At 40.4% G+C, this 22,363-nt stretch overlaps 3 protein-coding genes across 4 annotated transcripts in view; all 3 read right to left on the bottom strand.

Annotated features, from left to right (window-relative positions):
- Positions 1 to 22,363, bottom strand: part of rcbtb2 (regulator of chromosome condensation (RCC1) and BTB (POZ) domain containing protein 2) — an 824,162-nt gene that overhangs the window by 57,142 nt on the left and 744,657 nt on the right. The window lies entirely within an intron of this gene.
- On the bottom strand, positions 197 to 10,831 carry zmp:0000000524. The gene is made up of 7 exons (XM_087283677.1): positions 10,785 to 10,831; positions 9,626 to 9,797; positions 8,509 to 8,639; positions 5,860 to 6,348; positions 5,384 to 5,606; positions 3,661 to 3,778; positions 197 to 3,548 (listed from the first exon to the last, which is right to left on the bottom strand). The coding sequence occupies exons 2-7, from the start codon at positions 9,774 to 9,776 to the stop codon at positions 3,419 to 3,421; spliced, it is 1,242 nt and encodes a 413-aa protein (XP_087139803.1). The 5' UTR covers positions 9,777 to 9,797; positions 10,785 to 10,831; the 3' UTR covers positions 197 to 3,418.
- LOC100537178 (E3 ubiquitin-protein ligase RNF14) overlaps positions 13,631 to 22,363 on the bottom strand; it is a 10,727-nt gene continuing 1,994 nt past the window's right edge. The window contains exons 3-8 of one of the 2 annotated variants that reach the window (XR_015508928.1): positions 21,310 to 21,440; positions 20,649 to 21,137; positions 19,225 to 19,447; positions 16,358 to 16,467; positions 15,102 to 16,236; positions 13,631 to 14,948 (exon numbers count right to left, since the gene is read on the bottom strand). Coding sequence is in view for 1 of the 2 variants with exons in the window: in XM_087283620.1 (XP_087139746.1) it covers positions 16,069 to 16,236; positions 16,358 to 16,467; positions 19,225 to 19,447; positions 20,649 to 21,137; positions 21,310 to 21,440 (1,121 nt within the window). In the remaining variant the exon portion in view is untranslated. Of the gene's footprint in view, positions 16,237 to 16,357; positions 16,468 to 19,224; positions 19,448 to 20,648; positions 21,138 to 21,309; positions 21,441 to 22,363 lie in introns of both variants that reach the window. The other variant, XM_087283620.1, reaches the window with a different exon arrangement.

Raw genomic sequence — 22,363 nt, 5'->3', positions numbered from 1 at the left:
GTGAAGTGTTTGCTAATGCTTAACAAATGATCCATAATGTGCAGTTATTATAGCATTTATATAGCTTTTATAATTAATTTAAATAATTAAACGTATAAAACTATGTTTTAAAAGCTTAACAAAACACATCAGTAGTAGTGCAAACCTGTAAACATGTAGTCAGTAAAAAAAAAAAAAAAAAAATCGACCATGAAACTTAATTGGACAATTTTATTTCTGTCTTTCTTAATGTTCAGTTTGACCACCACAAATTCAAATGCTTTTATAACCAAAGCAATAAAACGCTAAAACATTGATTCACATCACCGTCCAAAAACAGAGGTTTATTCCACATTTTGTGCAAAGTGAAAAAAGACATAAGTACTGTTTATGGGTGACAAATTAGATCAGTTACAAGCTAATAAATAAATGTGGGGAAATAATTGCGATTTCTTGGTTATATGATTCATAAACCGACAAAGTGCAAGAAAATACCTGTTTTGTAAGCATGTGAAGAACACCAGCAGCTTCAGCATCACTTAATGGAACAGTTCCCCCAAAACTGATTAAAACAGAGCCCTGTGTTTACAGAGCCCATAAACAGTAGCCCTTTTTTTTTACATGGAAAGTGCATTATTTTCATACCTGTTACCCCCCCGTTTTTCCCAGGATACTTCCGTATTTTACAGATCTATCCTGCTATCATCCCGTAAAGGTATATTCATGTATTTCTCCTGTATTTTCAGTCTTGAGGAAGAGGTGGCAAAAAAATTTTAACGAGCAAAGCCTTCCTATGCGCAACCCATACTGCCAAGCCACCAGGGACCACCCCTTGCTCTTAAAAGCCGTCGCCCCTTCATATGCAATCCTCAAAACAGTCATATAGCAGTGCGTGACTGTCAGCTGACGCGCTCCATAGAGTAAAATAGACGCTGTTTCCCAAATGCATTCTGTACCCGCGATTTGAAGTGGAATGAAAGTTAGGGTTTTGGGTGCATGTTTAAACAGATATATACACATAATTAATATTAATAACATCTAAAGATGTCGATCTTGGTGGGGGGTTTTTCAAACACAACTAATTTCATCCTAAATGAGCATAACAAGTCAGGAAAGCAGACAAACGCCTTCATTATAACGTTAGATGTGTGCATTTTTAAAATCCCACCTGTTGTTTAATGTAAATTACATAATCAAACAAAAAAATCTAAATAAATAAGAGATTCATTTGTTGCTCTTTAATCAGAATGTGTATGTTATACAGTGAAGAAACGGTTAATGAGATTTGATAGCTTGTTTCTATTTCATTATAATAGCTATTAATTTTAATAAGCTGAACTGTTTGCAAATGTATTTGCTGCTAATGAATACTATTTATTTTTTGCTTTTGTAAATAATATTAATAAAACATATTACTGACCATTTAACTGTTTATTTACAATGAAGCAGCTCCAAATGAACATATTTAGTAATTTGGGGATTTTTTTAAGGGGGGAGGGTTAAGGATGGGGGATCCCTTATTATGGTGGGCATATCCCTTATTTTCGCATCCCAATGTTGACAGGTATAATTATTTCATTTATAAGCCAAGCCACTATTCACCCTACCCCCTAAACTCTGTGTACCCGGTACCTGGTCCGTGACCTGGTCCGCATTCTTTAAACTTTAAAGGTCCGTACTGGCCCAATACCCACATAAGGGGTTCCGTTCTCTTATCCGTTGGAGTAGAATAACTTTTGCATAGATTATGATAGAGACATTTAGCTTTTTTCTGATTACTGACATGTGCAGGAACCACCAAAACTAATTACAGCAACCTAGACCACAAAGATCCTAAAAGGTACACTTTCAAATGTGAGTTTACAAAAAAAAGTGGCTCTTTTTAGTGGGGTTATTTATAACTGTTGTGAAATCCACTCATGAACGTTCCTCGTTTGACCACCAGAGGGAGCCATCGCCTGAGTTCTAATTTCCCCAATGCTCGACTGGGACTGATTACATACAGCTGAAACCAATTTCAGACTCTTTATATAAACGCACACATCCTTTCACTCGGTGCGAGGTTTTGATTAGCCCCGGCCATCATCTTTGAGCGTTACCCTGTTGTTTATTGCCTATCTGTGTATCGACCTGGACTGTCTTACCGTTTCTGAAGCTATCTGCCTGCCCTGACCACTGCGTAGTTATATCGATTCCATCTGCCAGCCGCCTGCCCCGAATCTCTGCCTGTCTCTCGTTAAAGATTACTCTCTCCTAACCTCGACCCACGCCTGCTCTTCGACTATTCTACTGGAAAGTTCCCATTTAATCTTATGTTTGTGAGTTTCCACCTGTGATCTTTTACTGTTATTAAAGTGTGCAAATGGATCCAGAAATGTATGATGAATCATTACAATAACACAGATAAAATATAAAATCATTTTAATCACTTTCAATTGTGTTTTATTAAAATTCAAAGGGTTTTCTTTAAAATAATACCAATCTTTTGAATTTACAACAAAAGTTGTAGGCAAAATCCAGGCGGAAACCCCAAAATTTCAAGCAAATTTGTTCTTCTGGTTTGAAACTCATTTTTGAAGCATCACGGCGAATAGATTCTTGCGTGTATTCCAGCATGTTGAATGGCTATCTATACTGGTGAGTACAACGTGACGCGTTTGTGAGCGCAGCATTAATTCATGAGAAAGACTTGATTCAAACCAATCAGCACGCACTATTGTGTATAAGGTGCAACTTAATTAATACGCATGATAGCTTCGAAGACTGTTTTTACCTGTTATAGTGTTCATACAGCAGAGAGACGCTACGTTGTGTTGACAAAACAAGTGGAAGAAGAAGAATAGTTTGGAGACAATTCCTCTATTGTCCGGCTGACAGCTAGCTCTCTGCAACTCTCACATTTTTGGTAAAGCCAGGAACCAGAGACATTCTTGCTGTGAGGCGACAGTGCTACGCACTAGGCCACCGTGTCAACCGTCTAAGAAGGAGTAGGGGAGGAAGGGGGGACTCTTCAAAACGAAGATAGCAATGGAATAAACCCCAGGGTATTTATAGTAGTTTAGGAGTCATCTGATTGGATCGTAGTGAATTAGATAATGCGGGTCAGCTGCTAGCAATCATAAGCACGTGATCCTCTCGAAATTTGTTTATACATAAACTTCATTTATGATTGTTTATGAGCGTCGAAAGTGGTTGATCTGTTCGGCGAAATATTTGACTGCGTGTCACTGCTTCCCAAACGACTAAAACAATATAACTAAAGAAATCTCCTCTGAGCTGAGCGTGAGCGCTTCTTACCGAACAGCGCATCATCGATGACGTAAGTGTGTTCGGGCGAATGTAATGTGAGTGCGGGCCATCTGGGGAGACGGGAGGGAGGACAAGCATACTTCGGGCCGGTTCAAGGCAACTGTACATAGTGCGAGTACGCCCTAAGACGTTAACTTGCACCGAGAGTTCTCGTCTCTGAAGTGGCTGTAAGGGTCATTTGTCTGGAGAGGTGAAACGCAGATCCAGCAGAAATACTGCTGACAGAAGCTGCAGGCCATCTTGTTGCAGCCCATATCTTTCTGTAAAACAAAATCCACTCATATTGACTAATAAATCAGGACAAAATAATTCCATGACAAGATTACATCTTTATATAACGAAAGTGAGATCTCTGAGCTAGTAGTTGCTGACCTGTATGTTAGCGCCACAGCTTGGACACTGTTTAGTGTTTTCTTTAATCCACTTTTTATCTTTTTTCTGTTTCTTGCCATTCTTCTTTGTGATACACGTTGTACGTTCTCTTCTTCTACTGTAGAAGAGAGTAAAATCATGTTGTTATTTAAAAAAGAAAATTGACATGTAATATTACAATATTAAAGATGCATAATAAAGGTGATCATCTGAAAGTCATAGGTGCATATAAAGGATATTGCTTCAGTAATAATAATAATAATAATACATTTTAATTAAAGGCGCCTTTCTAGCAACTCAAGGACACCGTACAATCAACAAGAGCAATAAAACAACAAGAGAAATAATAAAATATACACAGCAATAGTGCAAATAAAATTAAGTGGCCGGCAGCTAGCTCTCTGCAACTCTCACATGGTCGCCCACTGAAGCTAAGCAGGGCTGCGCCCGGTCAGTACCTGGATGGGAGACCACATGGGAAAGCTAGGTTGCTGCCGGAAGTGGTGTTAGTGAGGCCAGCAGGGGGCGCCCAACCTGCGGTCTGTGTGGGTCCTAATGCCCCAGTATAGTGACGGAGACGCCATACTGCTCAGTGAGCGCCGTCTTTCGGATGAGACGTTAAACCGAGGTCCTGACTCTCTGTGGTCGTTAAAAATCCTAGGATGTCCTTCGAAAAGAGTAGGGGTTTAACCCCGGCATCCTGGCCAAATCTGCCCACTGGCCTCCGTCCATCATGGCCTCCTAACCATCCCCATATTCCAATTGGCTTCATCACTGTCTCCTCTCCACCAATCAGCTGGTGTGTGGTGTGCGGTCTGGCGCAAAATGGCTGCCGTCGTGTCATCCAGGTGGATGCTGCACACTGATGGTGGATGAGGAGATCCCCCCATTGTGTGTAAAGCGCTTTGAGTGCCCAGAAAAGCGCTTTATAAATGTAAGGAATTATTATTATTATTATTAATTAAGTATTAAAAGCCATCTTAAATAAGTGGGTTTTGAGTCTTGATTTGACTAGTGTGAGGGAGTCAATGTTTCTGATGGCAGGTGGTATTGAGTTCCAAAGCCGCGGAGCAGAGCGGCTAAATGCTCTGTTGCCCATAGTTGAAAGGCGAGAAGAGGGAACAGACAAGTGGAGGGATGTGGATGAGGGCAGACAAATATGGAGGGGCGAGATTGTGGATGGCTTTGAATGTTAACATCAAGATTTTAAAGTCAATTTGAAAATGAACAGGTAACCAATGAAGCTGCTGCAGGACAGGGGTGATGTGATGAGAAGAACACTGCAAAAAATGCTTTTCTTACTTAGATTTTTTGTCTTGTTTCTAGTCCAAATATCTAAAAGTTCCTAAATCAAGAAGAATTTTCTAAACAAGCAAAACATATTGCCTTGTTTTGAGAAATATTATGCCAATATTAAGTCAGTTTTTCCTTAAAACAAGCAAAATAATCTTCCAATGGGGTAAGCAAAATAATCTTACGTCAAAAGAAAAAAACAAGATTAACCAGACGACTACTCGGCATTAAGCTCTCCACAACCTTAAGCAAGGCATGAACACAAATATCATTAACTTCTTTTATGTTTCACCACAGTTTTAACTAATTCAGCTTTCACCAACAATTGTATACTTTATATATATTTGCTCTATAAAAAGGTTTTTTAAATGCATAAATGGCAATACTAAAACTGACTTAATCATTTTTATGTGTATGAAAGGAGTCTTACTTTTTGTGCAGAGAGAGAGGGCGTGGTATAGTCGATTGCAGAGGGTGCAGAAAACAAATTGGCATGAGGGGCAGATGCCCATGGTCCGGTCAGGCTCAACCATCACAGCCATGCTGCAGCTCTTGCGAGGGCAATAAACCACATCAGTCATTAGGTTAAGACTCCATTGCAGGAGGAGCCGATCATAGCGGGCAAAATCTTCTTGGCTCACGAGAAGTTTCACCTGTTGTAGAAGTGCAATGGTGAGACTTCTTGAACTTCTGTTCAAACAACTAAACTGTTTTCAACCCTGCTACTGAGGACCCACTGTCCTTCAAAGTTTATTTCCAACCTGCTTCAGCAAACCTGGAAGTGTTTGATATCAAATGATCCAGAAAAGCTTATTAGGTGCTTCAGTTATGCTTAAACAGGGTTGGAGCTGAACTCTTAGGATAGTGGATCCACAGGTCACACTTAAACACAAACAGGAAAGGTACCTGTGCAGGAGTAGCCGGGGAGGTGCACTCTGGCTCAGGACAGGAAAGAAGCTGGACTTTGCCGTCTTTAATCTGGATCTCGAAGTAATCCCTAACGCAGGTCTTGCAGTACACATGCTGACACTCATTGAAGAGCACAAAGCTGGAGCCCAGGTTCTCAGTAAAGCAAATTCCACAGTTAAAAACTGTGGCCTCAAACACCTTCTTCTTCTGAGCTTCATTAAAATCCAGCAGCTGGGTTAATATATCACTGTGAGGATCAGCTACTTGAACTGCTCGCTGGTCCAGCTCTTCTACAGCAGCAGCTGCTGCTTGACACTCAGCAGATTCACACTCAGGCTGGACACCGTTGGTTTGGATCTCAAGTGGAGACTGGATGTTCAGAAACTGCAGAGTCTCTTCCTTTAGGAACTGGATCCAGGTAAAAAGAACCACACTGCCCCTGTTCTCTTCCCAAAGTTCATCCAGTCTCTTGCAAAGTGTTGCGATCTATTTATACATTATACAAAGTTTTAACTGATCAGAGATTATCTTAATGATTGTGTCATTATCAGTATGTCAATATAATTTCCAAAAATAAGATAATAATGTGTAAAACATGAAAAAAGTGTTACTGATGGTTTTAAAGGTGTCCTTTAGTGTGCATTGAACACAATACTGCCAAAAGTTGTGGACCACTCCTCTAAACCAGTGGTTCTCAAAGTGCGGGTCGGGACAAAGAAGGGGGGGTCGCCTGGTGATTTCCAAAAATCTATTTATTTTTATTAAACCATAAGAATTACCATTTTAATCCATAACCTACTAAAAAACCTACTGTCATTTACAGTTACTAAATACACTACTGTATATAGTTACTATAGTAGCTTATAGTTACTAGTTCTATTGGATTGCGACCCCTCAGGTAATTACATTATATTAAAGACTCAGCAATAGCGTCAGATGCAGCAGATTGATTTTATAATACCAGGTTAAACTTTCTGGCACATTTACAGCACTGACATACATTAAAAAAAATATAACGAAGAATAGACTTGGGTTTATTGGTGTGTGTGCGCCCCATTGCATGCAAGGTTTCTGTATTCATAACCACCTCAGAGGATATTGGGGGTCGCAAGTTACTGGCATTGTTATTTTGGGGGTCGCGAGCTGAAAAGTTTGGGAACCCCTGCTCTAAACCACTGAATTCAGGTTATAGCTGCAAAAGATGGTCAACTCCATATTAAACCCTACAGGTTAAGTTTAGGTTGTCATTAAAGGTCATGTGCATGTAAAGCCAAAACTTTTGGCAATATTATTGCTGTTTGTGCATAGAATATATTTGTACAAAAAATAAACACTCCAGAACTGTCGAAAACTTTGTTCAAATATTACAAATATTTGAAAGTCTGAAGAGGAAGAAACACATATAGGCATGACAAAATAAACACCCATGTCTCCTAAACATACACTAAGCTTTTGTTTTAAAGGGCACCTAGGTTACCTCTTTTTTCAGATTTAATACAAGTCTTTTGCGTCTCTAGAATGTGTATATAAAGTTTCAGATCAAAATACCCATCAGATTTTTCATTATACCTTTTACAAGATGCTGTTTTATACTGATTTCCAGCAGGGGGTGGTTTTGTTGTACTGCGCCTTTAAGCCGATTCTTTCCCGACCACTATTTCTACATGCCTCCTCCCTCAGCTGCGTCAGACAACAGACAGACTTAAAGGAAGAAGGTCTCACGTAGCGTTTGTGAGATACTACAGTAAGAACAAACCTTTACTAATCAGTATTGTGAAGTTGCATTGAGGAGTCACACACAATATCGTTACAAAGTAACGCGCGCCCGCGCACACACACACACACACACACACACAGGCAGGCAGACAGACAGAGCGCGCTTAGCTTAGTTAAGGCTAACCTCAAGTACTGTGTGGATATCTGTTATGCTAATGTACAAAATAAACCTGATTTAACTTCCACAAACCGGGATTGTTCTGACACGCGGCTGTGCTGATGAAGTAAAGCTGAAGTAAAACGCTGTAATTAATTACACACATACTCTGTTTTAAAACACTTTAAACATGTGAAACTCACTCTTAATCACATTTGATGATGATTGCTGATCCTAGCGAACAGAACAGAGCTTTTATTCCCGGTTGCTTTGCGTATGTCTGCCTGGTCTTGTTGACATATACACGTGACTACCAGAACATGTTAATGCGCGCAGCTGTCAATCAATTCGGTGGGCGAGGGGATCGCACACCTACGTAATGGTGCGATCGATTTGAAAACAGCTCCAATTGGCCGACCCTTATTTTGTAGTTAAATTGAAAAAAAAGGATTCATATCACCCCAGTATGACAGTCTATACACTATACCAACACACAGATCTGCCCAAACAGCTTGAAAAGTAGATTTTTTACCATAGGTGCCCTTTAAAGTTCTCCAGACTTTCAAGAACAGAATCAGAACCCTTGGATAAACCTATTGATTAAAGGGAACACTTGATAAAATTTGTAAATTATGGTCGGTCTCTTGCAATGTTTTGTATCATGAGACAGTAATGAATCTCTAAGGACCACAGATTTAACAAAAAATGTCTCTAATGTTTTTTTTTAAAAAAAAAAGCTTTTTTAATGATGTAAAATGCTAAAAATGACCGACCTGGACTCTTGAAAGCCAAATGGAGCTCAGAGTAAAGACTGGAGCAGATGATGAAGGATAGTCTGTAGGTAGTTCAAAACTCAGAACCAAGGGCGGCAAAAAGGAAACATCCACCTCTACAGGTGTGTGCCCTATGAAACATATGCAGAAAAACATACTGTATAGAAGACTCTGCAGAGCACATGCAACATAAATTAATAAAAATTGTGACGTGTGTGTGTGTGTGTGTGTGTTTAGCAATTGATTGTTGATTACTTAATGTGTACTACCAGTTATAAATAAAGCACTTCTATCTGAATTCTGTGTAAGTTTATTTTGTCTGTGAAGTAAGTGACATTACTATTCTTAATTTCAAAAGTCACAACTATGGTTTTAAGGCCCATGCACACTGTAACACTTTTTGCTCGTGTTTTCCGTCAAAGTTTAACGCATTGTGACTAAATAAAGGACGCCAATTTGATCGTGCACACCAACGGGCAAAACGCCAGGCGTAAAAAGCGTCATTTCTAAAGAAGCGCCTCATGCTCGTTTAATTTTTTTTTTTTTGACGCACCGTGTCAAAATCTTCTCCACCAATCAGACTGGCCCTTTTGTGTACGGAGCAGCTGAAGTTACAGTAAACAGCACTTGGAGGCGCTCAAGCTCAAAACTGTCAATGCGAGCGCACATTGAAGAAGATGCCCAGAGGCGATATGAACGTGGAGCTGCTATTTGCATTGGTGAACAATAATCATTTCATCATCGCTAGAGCAACAGCCCCTGCTTGAACCATCCATGCTTGTTGAAATCGCCAGTAACTTTAACAACAAGCGTGTGAACTTTCTCTCTTCTTCTTCTGGTACAAGAGGGTGTCAAAAGCTTAAAGTTGTGTAGCGTCATCTAATGTCAAGGAGTGATTTCGCATACTCTTCTGCTCGCCGCCAGTGGAAACCGCTTTTGTTTGAGTTTGAATCCGGAAAAACGCCCTTTGGTGTCACTATGATTAATAGCATCACAGCTCAAAGTACAATACTGTTCAAAGTACAACATAGTTTATAGCAGGCACAGAGAGATTCCAGCTGGAGCTCAAGCACTCTAGACAACTGTCCAATAAACCAACTCTTGCATAAACTCTCACCATTGATCAGCAGTCTGAAGTCAGGAGGAAGCTCGAGGCACAGATGGATCTCACCCTTCTGACTTGATTCTGTCCTGTGAAACTCTTCGTCATCGTATATGCTTGCCAGAGCCAGCAGTTCATCTGATTGGGCTTCCTGATTGGTTGACATTGGACAATTCCTGAGATCAATCTAAAAACAGATACTGTCAGGTTTAACAACGGATTCACATACTGATAACTAGCAGATGGACACATGACAGGCCCAAAAGTTTAAGATACATACGCATGCACAAGTGAAACAGAATATTCAACAACAAGAATAATTCTATTTGAATTGAAACCGAATTTCGAAAAACTACACGACCCAAATATTAAATCACTAATGTCGCAGAATCTAATTTTTACAACACAGATTTAACATTAGTACTATTATAAGATAATTAACACTATAAGAATTGTTGGCATATTTTTCTCTACGCAGTGTTAATATGACAACAGAAAAAAAATGTCATATGTTTTTTTTTGATAGCATTCATAGAAAAGTTTAAACAAAAAGTATAAAATTTTTTAGTTTCTTAATCAGGGGTCACCACAGTGGAATGAACCGCCAACCTATCCAGCATGTTTTTTTTTTTTTTTTTTTTATGCAGCAGATGCCCTTCCAGCCACAACCCTTCACTGGGAAAAAAACACAAAAAAATACATTAATATTTGTTTTTTAATGGAATTATTCATGCATACATACGTATGATTTGTGCATGTTATATCGAACTAAACTTATCGAACTAAAGCTTAAACAATGGCGACGTTTTAACGCAGGGAGCGGAGTTTTTCGACGGTCCCTTATTATGCGCGACTACATTATGTAATATATACTGACCATTGCGCATCTGAACACTCATTTAAAGACATAAAAATGAAGCTAACACGTTTGGTGGAGATAAACGGACAGTTTAAGACAGCATATCTTAAAACATGCTTTCAAATATCTAGACGTACAGTAACTTAACAACTGATAAGGCTGTCAAACCACATAACTACTCGCAAGTCAATCTATCTCGTTAACACGTAAAACGTCAACAATTAGGTTAACATTACTTATTGAACTGGTCACTATAAAATGTATTATTCTGAATGAGCGTTCGGGCAGGGAAATAGAAGATTTGTATTTGCTCACCTTGTTCTTCCCAGGCGTCGGTCTCCTCCCTGTGAAGCCAGAGTAGCATACGGAAGTGAATGAAAGTGCAATTCACCGACTGGCTGGCTTCAAAAGAGAGTCATAGACTCCCCATATTAAAATCCCTAACTTTACAGCAGAAAAAAACTTGTTTATTCAGCCTGGTATTCAGGGGGTGAGTTTGTTTTTTATATAACTCGTCAATTAATTTATATTAAACCTTAAAATTCTACATAGTTAAGGGCATATAGTGACATGAGTAACAGGTGCTCGCCATCACATCACCTCAGATAAATGTAGTCGATAAACGCTATATCTGTAGTGTTTGTGCTTTTGTTTGACTCTATTGTCAACTCTGATCACAACAACTAAACTATAAGTAGTGTAATAGCGTGCACCTTTCATAAAGCTGCTTTGGAAGTAAAAAGCGCTGTACAAATAAGCTTGAATGGAAATTTTTAGGAATATTTCGAGATGTAAATTTTCATTTTATTACAAACACGTTGTGTTATTACTCTAAATGAATAATTACCCTTGTTATATCATCATCATTATTGCTCTGAGAAGTACATCCACTCTACATCAAAGCCAAATCCCCACCTCTCAGTGAATTATTTCCAATAACTTAATGGCTCGTCGTCCTGTATGTACACAGAATAGAAAATAATAATAAACTCTGGCTGCTGTCCTATAATGCTGCAAACAGAACTGCTGTATATCCTGATGCTGAGCTGCCAAATTGTCAGTAAAACCTTTACAAACTTGACACAATAAAATAACCAAGACACCTTTATTTCTCTCATTCTTGATGTTCATTTTGACCACCACAAATTCAAATGCTTTTATAACCAAAGTGATAAAATGCTAAATTACTGATTCAGATCATTGTAGATCACTGTAGTGTTTAAAACAGTGCAATTAATATCACATTCACAAAATTATGACAGTATATTTTCACCAAGGACAATAGTGCATACTGAGGCTCTCACATTAAAGAGATAGTTCATCCAAAAATAAAAATTCTGTCATCATTTTCTCGTCCTCCACTTCTTCTGTTCAACACTAAGAATAATAAAAAGACAACCATTGACTTCCATAGTATTTGTTGTTTCTATTATGGATGTCGATGGCTGCTTTATTCCAACATTTGTGTTCAACAGAAGCAAGAAATTCATAAAAGTGTTCAAACACTTCACTAGGTAAATGATCAAACTGCCGTCTCTTTCTTCATAATCCTGCATTTATTATATTTATTACAATTTATTTACCCATTTAGTGCAAAGTCAAATAAGACATGAATATTGTGGATGGCTAACATAATATTTGCCTCTTATCAGTTACTGGCAAATAAATAAATAAATGGTGGGAAATGAATGTAATTTTCTGGTTCAAGAAAATAGCCGTTTTGTAAACATGTAAAAAAGAACTGAGGCATCTTCAGCATTACTTAAAGGTTCACGAAACCCTCAAGTACTTTTTTGAAGATTTTAACAGATTAGTGTGTGTTGAGCATCAGGTAAGACAATGTTAGCACCGGTTAGCTGTAATTGTGGGGAAAACTGGGTAATTTTGAGCTTTTGTCAGCTAATTTTAGCTTCCGGGTTTAAAATGTTTTTTGGGGCGGATCAAAATCGGCGACGTAGCGCAAAACTGCAAGCGCAAAGATGATGGTCGGTTTCTCATTATTATTCATAGCTGAGTTTTCTCATCCTATGAGAAGAGCCGGCTTTTTAATTATTCATGACTGCACATGCTTTCCGAAGGCAAGACAGACCTGCCAGTGCCAAGCTGTGAGATCCTACGTTGATAGGTGAGACCACGTCCACGGACCCATGGCACACAGTATTTAGTCATTCATGAAGGGTCGTATGTGTTGGTTTCCATGATCCACGGGGTTTGTTGCATGTTTTTCCCTGCGATCCTGTCAGGGCCGATACAGCAAAGCTGTTTGGGTGCAGCTAGCGTTTTTGTCGGGAAAGCAGTACGAGAATTGGAGTATGGCAGGCGTTGTCTTTTATCAGGTGTTCATTCACATTTACACTCATCGCCTTGCTGCTGTGTTCGCCTAAATCCTCCAGATTACCAGCAGGGCTAATGGTTGAAATAGGCAGGGCCAGAGACCTGCTGCAATGAGTCTGCATTCAGACCTGGGGATTGAGGGAGACGTCCTGACTTATGAACACGATTACCTTTATAATGATATAAGTTGTGGTTGTGTGTATATAAAATTACAAATAACAAATGTAGCAGGGCATTAAATTACTGTTTATTTTTTTTGCATTTTAACTTTGTAAACTATAAAATCATGCGTCTCCTCATGGTTTGTGTGTCATATTTTGAGCTAACTAAAAACACAAGAGTTGTTCGCTCTCCTCCTTCTCCCCTGCTGGCCACGCCCACTCCTGCCTTTTGCTCGCGGAGCTCTACGCCCACTATGATGCATCTTTTGAAAAAATTCTGAGGTAGACCTGAACTGAAAGTGGGGGGTGTCATGACCCTTTAAAGAAACAGTTTCCCCAAAACTAAAAAAGTCATCATTTACTCACTATTCACTTGTTCCAAACCTGACTTCTGTTAAAAAAAAAAAAAGGCTAAAGAATGTTGGAAACCTGTAACCATTGACTTCCACTGTATTTGTTTCCCAGTCAATTGGTTAAGGGTTTTCAATAATATATATATATATATATATATATATATATATATATATATATATATATATATATATATATATATATATATATATATGTATAAATATATATCAAACATCTTTTGTGTTCAACAGAAGAATCTCATTATAGGGATGGAAACACTTGAGAGAGAGAGAGAGTAAATAATATTTCATTTCATTTTCTTGTCAGCTTAGTCCCTTTATTAATCCGGGGTCACCACAGCAGAATGAACCACCAACCTATACAGCAAGTTTTAACACAGGGGATGCCCTTTCAGCCACAACCCATCTCTGGGAAACATCCACACACACACTGCAGACAATTTAGCCTACCCAATTCACCTGTACCGCATGTCTTTGGACTGTGGGGGAAACCGGAGCACCCAGAGGAAACCCACGCGAAGGCAGGGAGAACATGCAAACTCCACACAGAAACACCAACTGAGCTGAGGTTCGAACCAGCAACCCAGTGACCTTCTTGCTGTGAGGCGACAGCACTACCTACTGCGCCACTGCCTTGCCGAGTAAACAATATTATTATAATAATTATAGTTAGTATAATCTCATGTTTGGATAAACTGTAACTTTAAATATGAAATGACTGTATCTCAGCAAGCTTTAATGGTTTATAGCACTTCATTTAGGGCAGAAAGATATCCAGATCCAAAACCCCCAGTTTCAAATTTGCTGTAACTATTGGGTTTTTAACGTGTTTAGAAACCATGTAAAGTTTTTCTCTATATCGTGATTCACAACCCAGATTAAATGCCCGTGTTTTTGGAGAAATGTTAACAATATATACATTTAGAGCTACAGACACAAACTAAACAGGAACAACTTGAGATCTTTGACTTCCGCAGATGCTTTTCTCTGCAGTTTGGTATAAAAGAGCAGGGTTGTAGTGCAAATGAATATTGGAGTGTTTATGTAAGGATATTTAAGGCATGTTCAGATGTACACAGGTAGTTTTCCCCATGCCTTTGTTGATAACTCTGTCATCAAGAAGTGGTGCACTGTCAAAGGCATGCCGAGTCATCATTGCAGCTATTTATCTGCTGAAAATGCCTATATAAAGTTGAAGGATTCTCAACTTTGTTGCATCGCTTGACACGTACATACATGATTTCCAAACGGTCAGTCGCTCACTGTTCAGTGTAAAGTTGTTGCAAGAAGGGATTCAGCAACAGCCGGAAATCAACAAGAATTATTTATATCATTTAATAAATGTCTACCCCCACCCTAACACTAAACCCAACCATCACCTCTAATGTAAAAACAGTAATTATTCCCAGTATTGTTTATATTTTTTATTAAATTACCCATTCAATTGTATTTTATTAACTTACCCTTACCCCAACCTTAAACTCAACCATCACTGTAATGTAAAAACAGTAATTATACCCAGTATTATTCATATTATTTATTAAATTACCCATTAAATTGTATTTTATTATTGTCTACCCCAGTGGTGCTCAACCCTGTTTCTGGAGATCGACCTTCCTGCAAAGTTCAGCTCCAACCCTGATCAAACACACCTGAACCAATTAATTAGGACCTGAAGAGCACTTGATAATTACAGGCAGGTGTGTTTTACATGGGTGTAACTGAAATCTGCAGGAAGGTCGATCTCCAGGAACAGGCTCGGTCACACCTGGTCTACCCCAACCTTAAACCCAACTCTCACATATAAAAATATGAATTGTTGTACAGTGTCTCAAAAATTACGCTAAATTGATGCAGGTATCCACAGCTGTATCCCTTTTAGACTTTACCCCATTGAAATCAGTGGTCATTGTCGATGCTAGTGTGAATGTGTAACCCCTGCTGGTCCTACACTACCCAACCCATTCCGAGCTTGAATCGAACCGACGACTCTCCGCATGGGAGAGTTGCTCTTACAAGGAGGCTAAAGACCATGGCCTCTATCATCTGTCACTAGAGTACCTTTTCGGCTTCAGGGGAGTAAGGTTTACCACACAGTGCTTCCCTAGCTGGCCTGTTACAATTACCCACTAAACTTCACTCCTATCCGGGCCACGGCACCAATGTAACCCTCTTACGACTCTCCGCATGCTAGTTGGTTGCTCTAACAAGGAGGCTAAAGACCATGGCCGATAGTGTCTGTTGCTGCAGCTCCTTTTTGGGTTCAGGGCAGTGAGGTTTCCCTGCACAGCGCTTCACTTGCTGGTCACTGTTACAAATGCAGCGTTAGAATAAAGCAGTGTTGGCCAATCAGAAAGGAGAATACAGCCTGCATGCTAATATCCATATTTGATTGGATTGGGCCTTAGTGTATGACATCTTTACAAACTGAGCACATACTTTGAGGAGATTTTGTAGGCAAATTCTCTTGAAAGACAATATTGACTAGCACTGGAGGTTGTACTGTAGCTGACTGACCGTTTGTTCCTACTAAATAATCAGCACCTAAATTTGCGGTGTAGGATTTGTTGTAATCAGTACAAATCAATTGTGGTAGTGTGTAAAGGTTTTGAACTCCTCCATGCACCGGCACTGGAAGGTTCTACTCGTTTACACTTTGGTTCCAGAACAAAGCCCCTCACAAGTGGATGCAAGTGAATAGAAGACGTAGTACATGAAGAAGTGCATTCTTTTTCAGTTTCCATTGTCAACCAATTCAACATCTATTAACTGGTTGAAGCATGGAGATTTCTCATCTCTGAAGTGGCTGTAGGGGTCATTTCTGTTAAGAACTGAAAAGCAGATCCAGCAGAAATACTCCAGACAGGAGCTGCAGGTCATCTTATTGCAGCCCATTTCCTTCTATGAAAAAATTAAATAAAATCCACTTTTAATGACTAAAACAATCATCATATTATAATTCCATAAAAAGATGGCACCTTTAAATAAGAAAAATGAGATCTCTGAGCTAGTAGTTGCTCACCTGTATGTTAGCAGCACATGTTGGACACTGTTTCGAGTTATGCTTCACCCACACTTCATCCTCTTTCCTTATTATTGCAAGCTTTTCGTGTCGTTCATTCTCCTCTTGTACTGTAGAGTAAAAATGTAATGTCATTTAAAAATAAAAACAGTAAAATGCACTTTATGAAATTATATATAATGTAAACGGCTGCTTTGAAACAGTGTATTGTAAAAGTATTTACTAAAAATGTCTCAGTTGAACACCAAATCACTGATAACAGAGAACTATAAAATAAACACTTTGGCAGGGGTGTTGTCAAAATACTGGAATTTGTAACTTTGATATGATACCTTGAAAAAATATCGATATTCAATACCCTTTTCAACAATGCAAGAAACAGATTCCACAACATTAAGTATGAAATAAAAAGGGGAAAAATAACTAAACCATACAATATTTATACCAGGTATGTCAACATTCCTTAAATCCAAAAGGGAGTAAATTACAAAACCAAAAAATAGTGCAATCTCATCTTATTTTCTGATTTAAGAAGACAAGCAAAAGTGCTAAAATCTTAATAATACTACAAATTATTGATCTCACTGCTGGTATTCAACTCAAATCACCAGTTAGCGACACTGGAAAGCCAATGGGAGAAGCATGGAAGAAGCTGGGGATGAGCGGGACACCAGGCAAAGTCACTGAGTGGATGAGAGAGGGGGTAAAGCATGGGTGTTCAATCCAGAGCTCTGCACAGTTCAGCTTTAACCATAACAAACACACCTCAGGAGTCAGGACAGGAAAGAAACTGGACTCTGCCATCTTTACTTTAAATCTCAGGGTATACTCACACTAGGCGCTGTTGCCTTAAACCGTGCCCGAGAGCGATTGCCCCTCACCCTCCACCCCTCTCCACTTAAAGGCTGATTTATACTTCTGCGTCAAGCGCATGCATATGCTATGGCGCAGCCCACACATTGACGCATAGCCCTACGCCGTGGCTGTCACTGACGCACCCCTCTCAAAAATTGTAACTACACGTCGCAACGTCGCGTAACACAAGCTCTGTGATTAGTCGGCATGGTAGCGCTGACGAGTCTGGGCACAAATTAGAGCCGCACGAGCCTGATGGAGCTATAATTTACAAGAATGGAGTCTCGTGAAGGAGCTTCGGATGGAAAGTTTTGTTTTGTGTTTATGGTCAAAGTTGTTGCACGTAAAATTGTTACAATGTTGCTCTTTGTTCCTGGTGCGGTTCGCTTTCACACTGCAAAGCTTCTAATTGGGCCAAAACAGCTAAAACAAGTCACATGTGAGCAAACTCTTCTCACATTGGTCAAAGTTTCACAGTTTATTTTGCAGAGTCCTGCTCAGCTGTGAGGGGAGGTGGTGGTTTGGTGGTGTTTAACAAGGTGCCCGCGACGTGTCTGAAGAGCGAGGACGGATGCGGTGGGGAGGGTTGAGAAGAGTGCACGACAAATTTGAGGACCTGGAAGGAGACGCACGATTACAGGGAGATTATCACTCTTGTGCGGGCATCCGGCAGTCTCTGTGCATTTGCAGAAGACTTGGAATGTTTGTTGAATGACCTCCCGTCCTACTTATGATTCTCTCTTCATATAGCCGTATGCCTATTACATATCCAAAAAACACTGTGATATAACCGCGCACGGATCGTTTCGCTTTCTCACTAAAATCGATCCGGTCCAGACAGGGCCGGCGCGTCCATAGAGGCGACCTAGGCGCCCGCCTAGGGCGGCAGTATAGAGAGGTCGGCGTCCGCAACACCCCTCTTACCACCCGCGTCCTCAGTTATGTCCGCGACACCTCCCTTACCATCCGCGTCCTCAGATATATTCCCGCATAGGCGACTGAATAGAGAGGGCAGCGTCAGCGACACCTACATCAGCACCTGCATGTCCTCAGTTATATCCGCGCATAGGGCGACAGAATAGAGGTCTGCGACACCCGCACGTCCTCAGTTATTTCCGCACATAAGGCGGCAGAATAGAGAGAGCAGCATCGGCGACATCTCCCTCCCTCCCTCAGCACCCGCGCGTCCTCAGTTATATCTGCGCATAGGGTGGCAGAATAGAGGTCCGCGACACCTCACTTCATTTTCATAACCTGTCACTTTCGTTTTCACATATTGGGGTTGAGGGCGGCATGATAGTCCTCTGCCTAGAGCGGCAGTTCAGCTTGCTCCGGCTCTGGGTCCAGAGTTCGTTTCAATCGAGCAGAGACCACCTTATTCAAGCGATCTCAGATCGATTTTTTGGCGCGGATCTGAGACCGACTGGTGGATTCACATATGCCAAACGAACCGCGCTAACTGGGCAAACGAGACAGGTTCCGAAACAAAAGTCTAGGTGTGAAAGCACCCTAAGGTTTAAGAAAAATTTGAGTTTCACATTTCTACTAATGACATTGTGGTGACATTCATGAGCAATGCAATATGATTTATTCAACAATACTTGCACCCAACTTAGTATACTCCTTACATTAGTTCTGATAACTATACAAGTGCCACTTGTTTATTGCTGTTTATTCTTTATTAGGCACTAATTCACTTTCCAAGACCTCACCCTCTCTGATCGTCTCAAAAGAAATTAATTTCCTCAAAGCAAACTTCTCAGACCATCACAACTTTCATGAAGCTCCTGAAGGCACCTTTCTTAACCTTAAGCACTCCACAACATTAAGTCATGTGCACACAAAGAATCTTTTTTCGTGTTTCAGCACAGTTTAACTAATGAAGCATATATTATTTGCTCTGCAAAAAAAAGGTTTTACTTATATCCATACATTTAAATTACAATACTACTGAAACTGACTGTGGTTAATATTTCTTGTGTGAATAAAGAGACACTCCACAAGGATCTTACTTTCTTTGCAGAGAGCGAGGGCGTGGTATACTCGGTTGCAGAGGGTGCAGAAAACGAATTTGCATGAAGGGCAGATGCCCATGGTCCGGTCAGGCTCGAGCATCACAGCCATGCCGCAGCTTTTGCGAGGGCAATAAACAATATCAGTCATTAGGTTCAGACTCCACTGCAGAAGGAGCCGATCATAGCGGGCAAAAACATCTTGGCTCACGAGAAGTTTCACCTGTTGTAGGAATGCAAAGATGTTACTTCTTAAACTTCTGTTCAGACAGATAAAGCAGTGGTCTTTAACCCTGCTTTTTGGGACCCACTGTCCTGCAAAGTGGATTTCCAACCTTCTTCAGCAAATCTGCATGTGTTTGTTATCAGATTATACAAGAAGTGTCTCACTGCAGCCTGCCATGTACATCCAGCCCCGTCCACATCTAAAGGCACTGTCAGAAGCCACTGCCTCCTCACTGCAGTCTGTAGCTCGGGGGTGTCAATTCCTTGAGAGCCCCAGCTCTGCAAAGCTTAGTTCAAACCCTGATTAAACACATATACCTATACTAATTGAGTCCTTCAGGCTTGTTTGAAGCCTGCAGGTAAGTGTGTTGGAGCAGGGTTAGAACTTCAATGTGTAGGGCTCAGGCCCTCCAAGAACTGAGTTTGATAAAGTGCAATGATGTGCTGGATCTAGTCCAAAACCGCCACACACAAACTTGGCCTGGCCCTCAATGTAAGCATTACAACATCTGATGTTGAACTTGGATGTTGACAGGGTTGAATGGTCCACCGCAGGCTGCAGCTAGCCCTATATGAATTGTGCTGTGGTCACACTAGAGCAGGGGTGCTCAACCCTGTCCCTGGAGATCGACCTTCCTAAAGAGTTCAGCTCAAAGCCTGATCAAACACACCTGAATCAATTAATTAGAACCTGAACAGCACTTGATAATTACAGGCAGGTGTGTTTAAGATGGGTTGCAACTGAAATCTGCAGGAAGGTCGATCTCCAGGAACAGGATTGGCCACCCCTGAACTAGAGTTTTAGCATTCCGTCGTACGGCACTGCGAAAAGGGGCGGGAATAAACAAGATGATTAGACATTAAAAAAGCAAGCTATTGGCCCAAATGATACATTTCTGTACAGAGAGGTCATGTTTTGATCTTTTATTGGTCTCACACAGCCACGTGATGGAATTTTGCTGGTCAGAGTTCAGCAAGTTTGAACTTGGCGAATTGCGAAACTTGTTGTACGAGCTTGCGTTTCGGGTCTGCTGCACTCGCATATGTATGTATGAAAGTTTATGGGATGATAAGTGCAGTGTGACCACGGAAAAGCCTGATTAGGTGCTTCAGCTGTGTTTAATTACAGTTATAGCTGAACCCTGCAGGATAGTGGGTCTCCAGCTCATACTACGACACAAACACACAAGAAAAAGTACCTGTGCAGGAGTAGCCAGGGAGGTGCATTCAGCCTCAGGACAGGAGAGAAACTGGACTTTGCCGTCTTTAATCTGGATCTCGAAGTAATCCCTAACGCAGGTCTTGCAGTACACATGCTGACACTCATTGAAGAGCACAAAGCTGGAGCCCAGATTCTCAGTAAAGCAAATTCCACAGTTAAAAACTGTGGCCTCAAACACCTTCTTCTTCTGAGCTTCATTAAAATCCAGCAGCTGGGTTAATATATCACTGTGAGGATCAGCTACTTGAACTGCTCGCTGGTCCAGTTCTTCGACAGCAGCAGCAGCTGCTTGACACTCAGCAGATTCACACTGAAGCTGGACACCATTGGTTTGGATCTCGAGTGGAGACTGGATGTTCAAAAACTGCAGGGTTTCTTCTTTTAGAAACTGGATCCAGGTAAAAAGAACCACACTGCCCCTGTTCTCTTCCCAAAGTTCATCCAGTCTCTTGCAAAGAGCTGTGATCTTTTGAATAATTAATATCTCAATTTAATACCTTAATAAATACAACAACTATGTAATTATTTTTAAAATTAAAAGGCCAAAAAGTACCACAAATACATTAAACTAAATATGTAAATAAAATAAAATATGCAAACAGTGAATCATGTACTGTAAACTGCTAAAAATGACAAACCTGGACTCTTGAAAGCCATATGGAGCTCAGAGTAAAGACTGGAGCTGATGATGAAGGATAGTCTGTGGGTAGTTCAAAACTCAAAATCGTGGACGGCAAAAAGGAAACATCAACCTCTACGCATGTCTTCCCTAGGAAACATATGCAGAAAAACAAAAGCAATTCAGAGCACATGCAAAACCGCTATCTGAAAGTAGGCTTGGGCGGTATCCAAATTTGGATACCGTCAAACCTCCTCTCTATTTTACCCCGGTGTCCGGTATTACAGTGCATAATAAAAAAATTATGACGTAAGGCTCAGACAGCGTCACCAAACTGTTGGCTCTTGCCTAAACCATTCAGAAACTGAATACTGTATATGCGACTTTAGGTTCGCGGTCACCTGTTTGTCATGTTCGTCTAGAGATCTGTGCAGAAGTTCAAGTTGCTTTATTGGCATGACATTCAATACAGTATTGCCAAAGAACTTCAAGTATGTAGTATATTAAAATCATCAAACACACACACAAACAAACAGCATCCACACGGATGCGCGCGTGCTTGCTCGCTTGCTAGGGAGCGATATTGTTAGACCGCATGCTCGCTCCCTTTCAAATTACACCAGAGTTATCGACTGCTCCCGCGCTTTATTCAGAAATTTATTCCTGCACCGCAAGATATCTGGTCGGATCCCGGTACAGCAGACCTCAAGTTCGTATTTACCACGTCTCCCTTCTCGTTCAGTCGAAACCGGAAATACTGCCAAACTGCAGGTCACTTGGTGCGCGACTCACCACATCACCTCTCCCTTTCTCTCTCTCTCCTACACACTGTCCTGTGATGACAATCACGCATATGCATTTGTAGGCATTAAATAAATAATGTTCAATACTTGTCTCCTATTTAAGTGCATTGTTTTTATGACAGTATAACGGTAATGAAACTGACACCGTTGCTTTTTTTAGATCCCACGGTATACCATATTACCGCCTAAACCTATCTGAAAGTAAACTAAACAAAATAAAAAAAGCTATTGCAAAATAAAGTTGAAATTTTGAGGGGAAATTTAAGAAAT

The sequence above is a fragment of the Danio rerio genome, chromosome 15 (assembly GCF_052040795.2).
Source record: "Danio rerio strain M-AB ecotype USA chromosome 15, GRCz13ab, whole genome shotgun sequence".
NCBI lineage: Eukaryota > Metazoa > Chordata > Actinopteri > Cypriniformes > Danionidae > Danio > Danio rerio.
Note: the sequence above shows the minus strand (reverse complement) of the source record. Positions and strands in the feature narration are given on the sequence as shown.

Bases quoted from the DNA above. Each gene is read 5' to 3' on its own strand.
- zmp:0000000524 (XM_087283677.1), bottom strand. From the start codon at position 9,776: ATGTCAACCAATCAGGAAGCCCAATCAGATGAACTGCTGGCTCTGGCA. The intron at 8,640-9,625 runs GTGAGAGTTTAT...TATGTTTCATAG, and splicing joins CTTCAGACTGCTGATCAATG to GGCACACACCTGTAGAGGTG. The intron at 6,349-8,508 runs GTCGGTCATTTT...ATGTATAAATAG, and splicing joins TTTGGCTTTCAAGAGTCCAG to ATCGCAACACTTTGCAAGAG.